General features: G+C 42.8%; 1 protein-coding gene across 2 annotated transcripts in view; it reads right to left on the bottom strand.

Moving 5' to 3' along the window:
• hace1 (HECT domain and ankyrin repeat containing E3 ubiquitin protein ligase 1) overlaps window positions 1-15,346 on the bottom strand; it is a gene marked incomplete at its 3' end in the record, with an annotated part of 45,165 nt that overhangs the window by 23,023 nt on the left and 6,796 nt on the right. Inside the window, 7 exon segments of one of the 2 annotated variants that reach the window (XM_036215861.1) lie at window positions 1,851-1,931; window positions 4,701-4,990; window positions 5,169-5,319; window positions 7,803-7,909; window positions 7,983-8,084; window positions 8,161-8,257; window positions 11,964-12,046. In XM_036215861.1, coding sequence (XP_036071754.1) covers window positions 1,851-1,931; window positions 4,701-4,990; window positions 5,169-5,319; window positions 7,803-7,909; window positions 7,983-8,084; window positions 8,161-8,257; window positions 11,964-12,046 — 911 coding nt within the window. 2 annotated transcript variants of the gene reach the window in all.

Below are 15,346 nucleotides of genomic sequence, written 5' to 3'. Positions count from 1 at the left end.
TCACTTCACCTTTACTAATCTTTCTTACTTCCTGCTCCACAACCGTCACCTCTTCTACTCTTTGTTCTCTCTCATTCTCTTCATTCATCAACTCTTCAAAGTATTCTTTCCATCTTTCCATTACACCACTGACACCTGTCACCACATTACCATTCCTATCCTTGATCACCCTAACCTGCTGCATGTCCTTCCCATCTCGATCTCTCTGCCTTGCTAGTCTGTACAGGTCAGTCTCTCCCTCCTTACTACCCAACCTAGCATACAAGTCATCATAAGCTCTTTGTTTGGCCTTTGACACCTCTACTTTCACCTTACGCTGCATCTCCCTGTACTCCTGTCTACTCTCCTCAGTCCTCTCAGTGTCCCACTTCTTCTTAGCTAGTCTCTTACTCCGTATACACTCCTGCACCTCCTCATTCCACCACCAAGTCTCCTTATCAACTCTCTTTCCTGATGACACACCAAGTACACTCCTACCTGTCTCCCTGATCACATTAGCTGTAGTTATCCAGTCATCTGGGAGTACCTCCTGACCACCCAGAGCCTGTTTCAACTGTTTCTTAAAAGTCATGCAACAATCTTCTTTTTTCAGCTTCCACCAGTTTGTCCTCTTCTCTGCCTTTGCCCTCTCTTTCTTCATCTTCTTCACCACCAGAGTCATTCTACACACCACCATCCTGTGCTGTCTGGAAACACTCTCACCAACCACTACTTTACAGTCACTGATCTCCTTCAGATTACACCGTCTACACAAGATGTAGTCTATCTGTGTGCTTCTACCTCCGCTCTTATAGGTCACTCTATGTTCCTGTCTCTTCTCAAAGAATGTATTCACTATCGCCATTTCCATCTTTTTTGCAAAATCAACCACCATCTGTCCTTCTACATTCCTCTCCTGGATACCAAACCTGCCCATCACCTCCTCATCACCTCGGTTTCCTGCACCAACATGACCATTGAAATCTGCACCAATGACAACTCTCTCATTTCCAGGGATGCTCATCATCACTTCATCAAGATCCAACCAGAACTTCTCCTTCTCTTCCAGCTCACATCCTACCTGTGGGGCATACCCACTAACAACATTGAACATGACACCCTCCATTTCTATCTTCAGACTCATCACTCTATCTGACACTCTTTTTACCTCCACAACACTCCTAACAAACTCCTCCTTTAGGATAACTCCTACTCCATTTCTCTTCCCATCTCCACCATGATAGAACAACTTGAACCCTGCTCCTAAACTTCTAGCCTTGCTACCTTTCCACCTGGTCTCCTGGACACACAGTATGTCTACCTTTCTCCTCTGCATCATGTCCACTAACTCTCTACCCTTTCCTGTCATAGTTCCAACATTCAAAGTCCCAACTCTCAGTCCAACACTAGTGACTTTCCTCTTCTCTCTCTCCCTACGAACCCGCCTTCCTCCTCTCCTTCTTCCACCAACAGTAGTCCAATTTCCACCGGCACCCTGTCGGTGAACAGCACCGATGGCGGTCGTTGTTAACCCGGGCCTCGACCGATCCGGTATGGATTTCGTAGGTCTGATTCGCATATTTGATTTGGCAAGATTTTACGTCGGATGCCCTTCCTGACACAACCCTCTGTATTTATCCGGGCTTGGGACCGGCACAATGAGACCCTGGCTTGGGCCCCCTCGTGGCTACATTATCATGTTAGACTTTTATTTGCAGATTTTTCCTCTGCTTTTAATAGAATGCAGCCTCACATTCTGATCCAAAGGCTTGGTTCTGATTTTAACTTCTCAGATCAGCTTCTTTTATTGATTTAAAATTTTCTTACTGACCGGGTTCAGCGTGTCCTTGTTAATGGAAAATTATCCTCACCTTCCATTTGTAACACTGGGTCTCCTCAGGGGTGTGTCCTTTCCCCTCTCCTTTTTATCTTGTATACAGACAGTTGCAGATCTTCAGAAGAGAACAGATTTTTAATCAAATTCTCCGACGACACTGTTCTAGTGTCTCTGTTATCTGCTTCTGAAACTAACCACAGACCTGCTTTATCGCAGTTTGTTGATTGGTGTGACACCAATTATCTTGATTTAAATGTGGCCAAAACAAAGGACATGGAGATTAATTTTAGACGGGCTACAGCACATGGTGTTAGTGTGATCCATGGGGAGAAGGTGGAGATTGTCGAGAGCTACAAATATTTAGGCACTGTATAGGCACAACAAACTGAAATTTCACCTGAACACAGACGCTATTGTGAAGCGTGAGCAGCAGAGAATTTACCTGCTGAGGAAGCTGAACTCTTTTAATGTGAACCAAACCATTCTTAATACTTTTTATTGTTCTTTTATAGAGAGTATTTTAACATTTTCATTTATTTGCTGGTTTTATGGTCTGTATTTGAAAGACAAAAACAAACTGCAGGGTATTGTCAAGACCTGCTCTAAAATAATTGGTGTAAAACTGAGGGACCTTCCCTCTCTGTGGAAGGAACAGGTGCTGAAGAAAGCCAAGAGCATCCTGGGACAGCCCCAGCATCCTCTAACTCCTGACTTTGTTTTGATGCCTTCAGGGCGTCGATTTTATGCTCCGACACAAAAAACCAACCGTTTTTCACAGTCTTTTGTGCCCTCAGCAATTACGTTGTTGAATGTAGATAAAAGTGTTTTTCGAGGTTATTGCTGAGATGATATTGTTGTGCGTTGTTATGGAGCCAATGAGCACTCATTTTAAACTATAATGGTCTGACACATCAATATGATTGTGCTGTGTGAGTGAGAAGCTGCACTGGAAGTTCTACAAACGAATTGCCCTCTGGGACCAATAAAGTTTTCTAATTCTGATTCTTTCGTGAAATATAGTGCTCACAAAAATTAAAGGAGCACTTTAAAGAAATCGGTCCTGCTGAGGGGTTGAGGACCTTCTACGGCCCTGTCCAGCTCTCCCAGAATAACCACCAGCCTCCTGAAATCTCCTCCATGTTCTGGAGATTGTGCTGGGAGACACATTAAACCTTCTTGCTGCAGCACGTGTGGATGTGCCATCCTGGAGAAGTTGGACAACCTGTTCAACTTCTGTAGGGTTAAGGAATCTCCTCATACTGCCAGTAGAGATAATTATCAAGCCAAAATCAGCACGAGTGGAAAACCAGCCAAAAAAGATCAAGAGGGAGAAACTTGAAATGACCTCCACATGTAACACCAGTCCTGTTTGGAGGGTTTTCTAATTGTTGCCACTGAAGTGCACCTGTTGTTAATTCCATGAACACCAATACAGCTGAAACTGATTAACGAGGCCCTCAGCTGCTTAACCAACCAGAAAATTATCAGACAGGTTTAATTCAATTCATGACAGGCCCAATAAAAAAGTGTTCCTTTAATTTTTGTGAGCAGTGTAGTTTTAACAATCAAGCAAACAGTGCAAACTAGGGCTGTGGATCATTGCTGAAGTGGCGATCCGATTCAATTCAGGAATCAAGCTCAACAATTCACGGAATCGAACAACGATTCTTACTTTTAAATATGTTTATTGCTATGTTTATGTCTATTTACTGGATGGATGAAAATTGAAATAATTTATATTTAATCATCATTTATACATTTATTTAGAACAGGAGATCAGAATGAACAAAACTGATTATAAAAAAACAAAGATTCAGAGAGAAAGAAATGTTGTAATTTTAAAGTTTTTTTTATCAATCTTCTGGTTCAGCAGTAAAACAACATAAAAATGATAAAATCACTGCTGTTTTGGATAATTCAACAGCAAAGCCTGAAAATATTCTCCATAGTTTTCTATCTATGTTCTTCAATATTTGACGTTCTAAGCATTACATATTGGTGCAGAGCTCGTATGAAAAAAGTTCTTTTTTTTCGCAGCAGAATCAGCTGATTCACGTTGATTACATCCACCTTTCAGCAGCAGAGGCTGTTTCTTCAGAATAAGATGGAGTTTCGTTAAATGCGTCAAATGTTGAAGAGTTATCATAACCAAAAGAATGTAAACACTGGAGCTAAAGCTCCGATGTTAAAGCTAATTCATTGTTTCAGAAGTTATGTCTGTGAGCGGAACTTCAGTCTCAGTTTCTGAACAGAAAAAAGCTCTTGTTAGTTTTAGTTTGAAAACCGGAAGCTTCATCGGCACGAAGATGTGTTTACTTCCGTTGGCAGTACCACGGCTCTTTGTTTTAGTTCGTAAACTTAAAATCCGACATTAAAATCCAACATTAATCTGCATTTCAGAGCAAAAATACATCGTCCCCAGATGATTAAATGATCATAATTTACTACAATTTACTACATTAATAAAGATTGCGAATCAGCGTTCTTGGACGTCCCGAATATTGGTACTTGAATTTTAGGGAGCAAATCGCGAATACCCGAGCACCCGGATATTCGTTACAGCCCTAGTGCAAATATTAACTAAAAAGAAACAGTTAACAAGTAAAACCCTCCCTTCACAAAAAGCATTTGAGAAGGGAGGGCCACTCTTAGAAGCGTTGGCTGATGCTGAGGCTCATGAGCACAGATGCCACCAACATTTCAGAGTCACTGAAGGCCTTCAGACTTTACTTGGCATGAAGATTAGCTCAAGAACCAAGTATAAGGCTTACTGTAATGAGCTTCCACAGCTGACCAGCTGCATCACCATTTCAATGAAAAATATATGAAGCCTCAGATTTTATCCTCAAAAAGTTGGACTTCTTTTTGATGTCATCACACTCACCCCTGCGGCATCTGACATGAGCAGCATAAGTAGAATGCCTGAATGACGGCGCTGAGCCGATTGGCTGTCATGGAGATCACGTCCTCTCCATCAGCCTTTGCCTCCATGACGATCTGAGGGTCCAGTAAGCAGGAAAGCTTCGGGGTAGTCTCTAAGCAGTCAGACGCGTGTTGTTTGAGGAGCAAGGAGGCTATCTCTGTGTTGGAAGATGAGTTTTTGTTGTTTCTTTCCAGCTCTGTAGAGATGAGCACCAGCCACTCTTCCAGCGAGTGCCAGAGGAGCTCCAGCGGCTGCAAAGAGGAGGGACAGGTAGGGAGGGAGGGGGTCAAACACATACAGTTTCACAAAAATATTCAAGCTGCAATCAAACAGATGTCCCAACCTGAGCTCAAAAAGAAATAAGACCTTCATTTTCAAAGCTGACTAGCTGAAGAGGGCTTAGCAGAGACACCACAACACAAGGCTCACCTTAAACACTTGACTGCGGGGCGTCTTGTTCCCGTTGTAGCCCATGTCGTTGTCATTGTTGGGGGAGGACGGCCCCAGGCAAAAGACGTGGCAGAAAATTCGCACAATCCTTAACAGATTCTTCATCTGAGCCTCATAGCTGCTGGAAAGGCTGGGGGGGGGGTAAAATGAAACAAATCCTAAACAAGAAAAACTTCATAACTTTATTGTTTCTGTATAAAATTTGAAATAAATGCACACTGCATGAAAAAAGCATGTGAAGTCTGACAGCTGAGGCTGACAGATGAAGATCCTCAAGGGAATAAGGACAAAAAAGTTCAAATTCAAAAGGTAAAATGACTGATAAAACGTTCACGTTATTTGCAATGTTTTGTGTTATTCGAAAGAGTTGAGCAAAGATAAATCAGTTCAAGTAGGATTATAAAAAGTCAGAAACAAAACAAGGCAGCCAACTTTGACGGATGGGACAGCAGGATGGTCCAGCTCTTTCACCTAGACACTCACATTTAAAGCTATGGTTCAAATCCTGACCTTCAACTGACCTTAAACTTCAAGCAGGGATACTTAGCGCAGACCCATCACACCTCACCTGCCTCGCACTGATATGACGGAAACGTAGGGAAATTTCCACTGGTTCAAACATTGCCTGATTTATCAGTAGCTGTTGGGAACCAGGACATGAAACCAGAGCAAGAAGTCCCCGGAGAAGAAATGAGCATAAAGAACTGATGAAAATGCTACTCTAGAGACAGCCCCAGAGAGAGGGGTTATATGAAGAAGATATGGAGGAACTACTGCTTTGTTTTTGAAACCTATAAGCTACCAGAAAATTAAAACAACTGGTAACCCTAAGTACCAACAACCACAAGAAGCAAACTGCTGCGATTTGACAACTTGATACTGAAGAGATAAAACACAATGCTACAACAAGGGGAAGGGGGGGGGGGTACGACAGGGAGATATCATCATCTCCAAACTTTTAGATTGGATACCGAGTCCAGGTAACAGGACTGGCTTAACACAACAGGCTCCAACTTTACATTTAAGAGTACAATAAACATAACCACACTAACTCCACAGAACTAAGACAATTAGGCTAGTCACCTTTTGAAAGTCTGCAAAAGAATGTGAATGCAGCTCTTAGAACAGTCCTTACTGCAGCATAGTCCAGTAGAAGGTTTATGTAGACCTGCAGCCTCTGGAAGATCCTACACCTTGATGTTGGTGGACTTCAGAGACTCCAGCAGCTTCAAACATGTGCTGCTGCTTTGTGATGGTATTTTAGCAGCTGCTCTCTAAATCTGATGGATTTGTCTCCAGAAATGTTCCTCATTCTGTCTTTATCTGCACCAACCCGTATGTGTCTGAATCAACCACAAATCTCTTCATAGAATGATAATCACGCTAACGTTTTGTAAAATATCTAAAGTTTTCATACCTTGTTCAACACATTCAGCTGTTTCACTCTTTCCATCAGGAGAGATCTTTTTTCTTTTACCAAATTCTGCTCTGGTCATACAGAGATTGGACAGTCCTCAGTAACGCTCCTGGACCCCACAGCCCCCTCCACAGTACACCACACCTTCCCTAAATCCACAAAACACATAGTGACTGGATGAGTGAATTCTCACAAACCCTAGAGCACCATGAAGGTCTCAATGTGCCAGTCCCTAGCCCAGATAAATACAGAGGTTTCAGGTGTCAGGATCCAATGTTAAATTTTTACCAAACCAAATATGCCAATCAGACCTATGATATCCTTTGGATTGGTCAAAGAAGGAGAGGAGGAAGGCGGGTTCGTAGGGAGAGGGAGAAGAGGAAAGTCACTAGTGTTGGACTGAGAGTTGGGACTTTGAATGTTGGAACTATGACAGGAAAGGGTAGAGAGTTAGTGGACATGATGCAGAGGAGAAAGGTAGACATACTGTGTGTCCAGGAGACCAGGTGGAAAGGTAGCAAGGCTAGAAGTTTAGGAGCAGGGTTCAAGTTGTTCTATCATGGTGGAGATGGGAAGAGAAATGGAGTAGGAGTTATCCTAAAGGAGGAGTTTGTTAGGAGTGTTGTGGAGGTAAAAAGAGTGTCAGATAGAGTGATGAGTCTGAAGATAGAAATGGAGGGTGTCATGTTCAATGTTGTTAGTGGGTATGCCCCACAGGTAGGATGTGAGCTGGAAGAGAAGGAGAAGTTCTGGTTGGATGTCATGAAGCTAGTTATGGTAGACCAGAGAGTCTGAATTCTTTCCAAGTTACTTGACCTCTGGACTGATATGATCAAACAGCAGATTCCTGTATTGACTTCAATTAATATATTTTTGTCTGTAGAATTTAGTAAAATTGTTTCGTTCTTTTAAGATCTCTATCCAGAAGAGTGCAGTCCTAGAAACAGCCAAGATACTGGTCTGGACTGATCTCTAAGAGAATCAGACCACTCACAGGGAAAGTGGAGAATTCTTAAATTTCACAAAAAAATCTAAAGGTTTTCCCTTAGAAGTTTTGATTAGCTATAAAAAAAAACCAACAGAACCAGTTTGGGAGGTAGATTCTGCCTTGACGTGTCTCAGCTTCAGAGCATGTCCAGGTGACACAAGAGCTGTGAAGCAGAAGCTATTAATGCCACTTGGTTGGCTAGACATACCTGAGAAGCTTGTGTCCATTGGTGGTGGCCACCTCAGCCAGGCTGGACAGAATTTTGTGGTAATTGGAGTCGCTCTGCTGGGATACGTGCTCCAGAACCTGTCTGACCTGCACACATACAACACTGTCCTGCTAACGTTCAGCCATGGGTTTGTGCATGCTTTTATACACAATAACATACCATGTTCTCCTTAATGTCATCGTTCTGCGTCATCTGAACAAGCGTCTGGAACAGCCTTCCGTGGTGTTGGATAAGAATCTCGCAGGTCTCCCCATAACCTCCCTGGAAGTAACAGAGACATGAGCTGGACAGGATGCGGTTGTAGGAGGAACATATTTGCTGAAAGAGAAGCATCTACCTGCACGCACAGATCCAGAGGAGTCACCCCATTCTTGTCAGGGAGATACTTGGCTCCTCGAGACAGCAGGATCTGAGCAGTGTCCCTTTGGCCATGGCTGAGGACAAACAGCAGAGCAGCAAGACGCTAAAGCAAAGGAATGTGTGGGGAGGACAGTCATCACTAAGAGCTACACTGTAAACTATTTGATACTTGCAAAGACTGAAAACATTGTTTCTGACACTGAAGATATGTAACCAGGTTTGAAGTTGTTTGACCTTCTCTTTGCACTACACAAGGAGTGGCCAATGTCAGTCCTCGAGGGCCGGTGTCCGAGATGTTTTCTAACAAACCTGCCATTGAAGCTCCTTAATGACCAGACACACCTGATCCAGGTGATCAGTAGAAGATAAGGCAGATTTCTGGAAAACCAGCAGGAGGCTGGCCCTCCAGCACTACACCGTTACAAGCTTTTCTCAAAATCAGCACAGTTGATATTTTGATTTTTTTGTCCCAGTAAGAGTCAGGATTTATTAATGAGGAAATTATTATCAAACTGAGAGAAATCCTTTTGCTCCATACTCCTGATAATAGAAAACTTTATTTAAAACTCAAATTTCACTGTAATTTTTGGTTCAGTTTTGAGGATGTTATTTTAGATTCAATAAATGTTGACAAGTTAGACTGATATCGCCATTCTGTGAACAAAAATATAGATTAATGTTCTAAGAATAAGAGATAGTTTAGAATTGAGGATTTATTAAGATGGGCTGACATGTTCTCTGTGTGTTTACATTTGTTCTAAATTGAGTCATTTCTTCTCATTACCCTAGATTCAAAATAATCTACAAAAACGAAAAAAAAAAGCTCAAAAATACAAACTCTTTGCCTAGAACTAGCAAAAAATATGTATTGGGCTGTATAACATTCAACTGTAAGTAGTTCCATCAAACAATTAACCTTCATTTCCCTTCTTGATTACTTTTGTGGAATTATTTATTCCAAATTTTGATTGCTTGAGTAAAAATGAATTGCTGCATGGACAAATAATTTCACTAATTTCTAGAGATTTTCTTCTTAAATTCACACTCCAGGTATTTTTTTCTACAGTAAAAGCCTTCTGAGTTATCTTTTAATTATGATTATGCCGTTTTTAGCTTAAAAAAAAGTGTAATTTTCTGGGACATAGTTTCTGCAGAGCAGCAGGAGTTCATTAGAAGATCACCTCAGAGTTGCAGGTGGGACTTTTCATGAAGTAAGCCTCTGTTGATATCCCATCATTCTTTTACATCCTCTCCTGCTAGCTTAAAACCCCTCACACCCCCAGCCTAACATCCACGATGCAACAAAAACAGCCAGCAATATCGTTTCTATCCAGTCATACAGTTTAGAACCAGATTCCAGAGAAAAACAAAGACGTTCATGGATCCATTACACCGGGGTCACACTGGACGCGGAAGCGCCGCGTAGCGGAGTGCGCGCCGCTCTCTAGGTCACACCAGACGCAAATTTTTCAGCGACGGTCGACGGGCGCTTCTCCTAGAGCTCTTGTTTTTTTTTTTTGCCATCATGGTCAATAACCAGGATATCTCCCCGTGTTTCTGCTAAAAGGGGATGGTCTCTGCCCCTGTTGACACAGACCCCGCCCCCCAACTCCACAGTCGGCCCACTTCATTGATCGGTTTGTGCGCGCGTGTGCATGTCTGTCTGTTTTGTTGTGTGTCTGTGTGCACGCACGCGCTCCCACGTGTTTCCGTCGGTAAATTAATAAACTAAAAATATTACCTGATGTTTCTTCCAAGAAGAACCGCTCCTCTGCCTCTCTCTCGTTCAAACGCAGCCCCATGTCCCGCTCCAGTGTGCCCCCACTGCATTGGGGGGCCCCGTCTGCCCTGCTTTTTTTCCTCCCAGAACCCTGCAGCCCAGCACACCCGCTCCAGAGATCTGTGGTGTCCGGGGTGGGGGCTCTCGCGCACGCATGTCTGTGTGTTTTGATTGTATGCATATTTTCATCTCTACAGTCTGTTTAGACACAAAAACATGATCACATTTGTCAATCGCGGCGTTTTATTGTGAAAAATGGGTTCTATTTTGAAAATAAACTGGATTTTCTCATGTATTTCGATGCAACTTCCTGCCAGTATTGACGCGGAGCGCTCGCGGAAGAAATAGGCCAGACGCCGAAACGTTCTGCTGCACCGCGCGGACCCTCCGTGCCGCTCCGCTCCTGGTCTGACCAACGCCATAGGTTAACATGGGCGCCGAATGGAAGCGCACTCCGCTCCGCGCCGCTTTGCGGGCTTCCGCGTCCAGTGTGACCCCGGCGTTAGTCTACAAGTAGATGCATCAGAATGGACTGGAGCAGGAGATTTGGCTTACGGACAAATCTCCTGCTTTTTCCAACCAGATGTTCTCATTTGTTCCCAATTCATCCCAATTTGAATAAAGAAATAATCAGATATTCACCTTAAATTCTACAATACATGTCCTCCATCATGAGAAAAATGCTACAAGAACATGTTAAAAACACCAGTTTCATAGAAGTGGGTCTTTAAGATTAGTGCTCTTTTGCTATTGTAAAGCTAAGTCTTTCTGCAGTGTATCTGACATGTGTGAGCAGGTGAGAACAGCCGCAGGAAGGTTTCAGGTGTGATGCGTGTCCAAAGGGTGTCATCAAGAATGAACGGAGAGGCGTTGAAGACTGTGGTGAGCAATGTTCCCTCTAATTTTTAGTACGTTTGAGCAAACACAGAAACTCACTGAGCTCCTTCAACCACAGTGAGCAACACTGGGGGTTCACTCTGAATTCACATCTATATTTAAACTGTCTAAAATCTCATATAGCTTATTAAAATAATCAAACTACACCACTCAATTTCATCAAGTTCTGTTTAAAGAGGCCATCCCAAGAAGATTCCACTTTTTGAGCTTTTAAGTGCATTATACTGTTCATTCCTCTCTATAAAGAACCTCAAAGCAGTATTTTGATCATTCACAGCTGAGTAATCCTTTAAAAACCTGCACTCTCAACAGCAGCCCCTCCCATACCCATGTAAACGAGCGGGTACACATATTTAATTTACAGTTGATCATTTTGAAGAAATGCAAGGAATCTAGAAACCTTCACCGGCACTGTTCAGAAGCAGGTTTTTACCTCCGAGTCACACTGGTGGAGGTTTGGGATAAAGATGTTTGGATCTATTTTAGGTCAGTGAATCGGATCGTTAGTGGCCTTGTGGTAGAGCGTTCACCCTGAGATTGCAAGGTCGTGGGTTCAATTCCTGGCCGAGTCATATCAAAGACTGTAAAAAAGGGACCCAGTGCCTTCCTACTTGACACTCAGCACTAAGGAGTTGGACTGGGGGGTTAAACCACCAAATGGTTCCCGGGCGCAGCTGTGTCTGTAGCTCACCGCTCCCCCAGGGGATGGGTCAAATGTGGAGAACAAATTTCACACACTTAGGTGCGTGACAAACAGTGGGACTTTAACTGAACCAATATCAACTATGAATCGAACCGCAACCAAAAGTTATGATATGAATCAAATCATTTTAACAAGGGTTAGATATAGGGGTCAGATATGACTGCAACTCCCTCAGAGTGAGGGGGTTAAATGTGGAAAGAGAAGCTTCTATCTTTACCATTCATTTTTGTTATACCAGAAATACCACATGCCTTGAGACATTGGAATTTATTTACCCTTAGTATTACAATTCTGTGGCAAAGAAAACTTTCCAAATTATTCCTAAAGGGTGCACTTCAAGTGTCTGGTTGGTGCTACAGTAGGCTAGCCTATGAACTTGTTTCTGACCCCTTCATCAGACCTGCAAGCGAAGTAAAGGGGCGTGGCTCCGGAGACGTTGGGCCGGTTGATGTCAGCCCCGCTGTCCAGGAGACACAACACCGTCTGCAGAAAACACAAGGAAGAGAACATTGAACATCACACATCAATGAACACTGCAGGTCACAACATACACACACTGCAAAAGTGGAAACACAAAACAAGCTAAACTCTAACCTCTGTGTGGACCAGACCACCGCCGGCTCAGCTGTTTTGTTTGTTTTTTTATTTATGTTCATGTTTTTGGCGTCGCTGATGAAGTTTAGTTTCCAGATGGGGATCTTTTGTAGCAGGACTTGCTGGTTTGGTCTGTGTTTATTGTCTGAGGCTCGCTCTTGTTGGAGTGTTTTAGTGGACCTGTAGCTGTCTGGTTCTGGTGGGCGCCGTAGTGATGTTCTGTGGTTGATCTGCTGCTGGTTGAAGAGATTCCTGATCTATGGTTTCCTCACAGCAGAACCACGTCTTACGTCTCTTCTAGAATTCTAGTCATTTGTTCCTGCTAGTATGTGGTGTGGGTGGGGGGTCTGTGTGTGTGTAATCCTTGTTTTTACTTTTTCTTTTTTTTTTTTTTTTACAAAAAAGTAAAACATTTAATTTAACATGCAATAAAAGCTCCATCACAGAATTAACTCGCATTAAGTTACTGAGGTATTGTCTCACAATGTAAGAAAAAAATGAAAAATCCAAAAGTATAAGCTTTTTTTTCTTTTCAATTCTTAATGGTTGTGAAGTTCTTAGAAATATTCAGGTTATTGTGTTCTGATGTATCCAATCCTATTGCTTTATTGTGACAAACCACACATGCAGTACTTTTGGTTTCAGACCAACATGGTTACAATACTATTTCAACTTTGGCCTATTTTCTTTGTGCAATATTTTTATTCAAGCACTTTTTGAGGTAATGTCAAAATATTTTCTAAAAAAGCTATTTTACCAGCTGTTTGTGAAATACATTTGTTTTAGATATACTGAACATGTTTTTGTATTTTTTTGGATTAAAGTTTGCGTCACAGTTAGAGGTGTCTGGATAGTTCAGGTGGCTGGTGTAGACCTGGGTTCAGTTTCCAGAGCAATCAGCTAAAATCCAGTGAAGGTCCTTAGACAAGACCCTCCATGCTGCTCCAAAGCTGGGTCTCTCTGTGTCTTAACCCTGGTGCTCTCTGACGGGGTCCAGATGACCCCAGCCTTACATTGACGTGTGTTCCCTCCCATGACAAATGTGGATGAAGGTGGACAGGATTTCATGACTGCCAATGACACCAGTGAAAACCAAAAATGATTGAAATAAAAAGTTTAGTGCACTGTCTTGTGGGGTCCAGATGACCCCACTCCCAACATCAACATACCAAAGACAGCTCAAGAGTTACATATACAGGGTTGTGTCAGGAAGGGCATTCGACTTATAAACTGTAACCACTGGTGTGAATCAGTGAAAGCTGATCACTGTCACAGTCCCTGACTGGACAGGCTGAAGGGTGAACAACAGCAGAGTTTGCATTATAGCTGGTGATGGCACAGGTGTTAAGGAGAATATTTCTCATTGGCACTTCATGTCATAAAGTAAATGTTTAATGGTGCATTTCTACCTTCCTTCAAGGGCCCAAAGCGCTTCAGTCACAGACCCATTCACACATTCACACACTGGTGGAGGCTCCGCTGCCGAACACTGGGACCAACCTCCCACCAAAGGCAGTTTGGGGTTAGGCGTCTTCCCCAAGGACACTTTGACACATGGGCAAGGCAGGAATCGAACCCGCAATCTTCCGTTCAGGAGTCGACCACCCTGCCGCTGCTCCACAGCTGCCAGTAAAGGTTGCTGACCCCTGATCTATGAGAACAACTTCCACAGTTCTGGAGAACTTTGGGTTTTAAGTAAAAGAAGGAGAGCCCCCTAATCCTGAAGAGGCCATTTCTAAATTATGCATGAAAAAGGTGACTGCCAGAGATGGAAACGCCTCCAATTTAAAGATGCATTTTCAACTAATCAATAACGCCATCCAATTAGAAGAAAGCCAGTGCAGCCCTCCGTCTCCGCCCACAATTGTCAAAAGTCCTTCTCCACTCGTACGCAGAAAGTTTCTCCGTGAGCAGACCCAGGTCCTCCACAAGCCCACACGACAAAATGTTGCACGTGCACGCTTACTGATTCTGCAAGCGTGCACGCATCAAATACCCAAAGGAGCAGCTCACGCACATGGAAGTAGACAGTCTCTCGCGCAATGACTTTTTCTGCTCGAGGGAGGATCAAACACGAGCGTGCAGGAGCAGTGAGCGCTCATGAGGGTCAGAGGTATCCACCAGGAATGTTTGAACACGTCTTATTTCTGTGTGGAGTTTTGACTCATTTGCTGCCATTTGAAAAACATTTCCCGTTCAAAGTTTGTGGACCTTCATTTACACTTTGCATCAACATGCAGCCATTTCAATTGAAACCCATGGTTTAATTTAATTAAATGCTATTGTTGTTAAAAATAGCTCAGACAGTACCAGAAAATGCTGCGAATGCTTTAACTTGGTACCATTTACTTTTCCAATACATTTGTTGCATTAGTTTGAAATAAAAATGGTTAATCCATTGTACTTAAACTCTGTCATGTTTGGCCTCACGCGACCCTGGAGAGTTCTGCTAGTCCGACTGAACCTGCTCTGCGTGAGGCGCGCTCCTGTGTGGAGAGAGAAGCAGCTACATGGAGAGTGCTGCAGGTCCAACGTTTGAATGTTTCCTGGTAGGAGTCAGTAAACCTGAACACGACCTGGTCTGTTTTAATCATTTTGGTTTTAATAATTTTGTTTGGAATTCTGTTTCTTACGGTGGAGGAAAACCCAGCAGTTTGGTAATGTCACTGAAGTGGTCACTGTAATACTGAATAAGCGAGGTAAAATGTGGAGAAATATTGACTGTAATACAAATTGAATACTGCCCTAGCCTAATTTGGATCCATCATAATTGTGTCAACTCTACATTTAGTGGTTTTCTTTATGAACAGATCATCAGGTCTTCTATCAAGGTGACTCAGTGACTTTAAAAAACATCTCCTTTCTATCTGATAACATTAAATGAGCTCTTATTTCCCCCATAGAACATGAACACTGGATTTCTCTAAACCCGCACATGGTCCATTCCTGTGCTTGCCTGCAGACTTTGGCTCTTTGTTTGATGACTAAAAGGTTGGGAACAATTGGCCAAAGGTTGCAGCAAAATTGCAGTTGCTGGACAAAGTTGCATTGTCAGGAAAAATATGCAATATTTGGTTGAGTAGACAGGAACTGATGTGATTGCAGCATCCTGAAATCCTGAAGGTCAGACAGATAATTGATGACAGCATGACTAAACAAAAACAGCTCGAAGATGGGACAAATTTAAAA

The sequence above is a fragment of the Oryzias melastigma genome, linkage group LG16 (genome assembly GCF_002922805.2).
Source record: "Oryzias melastigma strain HK-1 linkage group LG16, ASM292280v2, whole genome shotgun sequence".
NCBI classification, from domain to species: domain Eukaryota; kingdom Metazoa; phylum Chordata; class Actinopteri; order Beloniformes; family Adrianichthyidae; genus Oryzias; species Oryzias melastigma.
The sequence above is the reverse complement of the archived record's forward strand: the minus strand, read 5'-3'. Positions and strand labels throughout refer to the sequence as shown.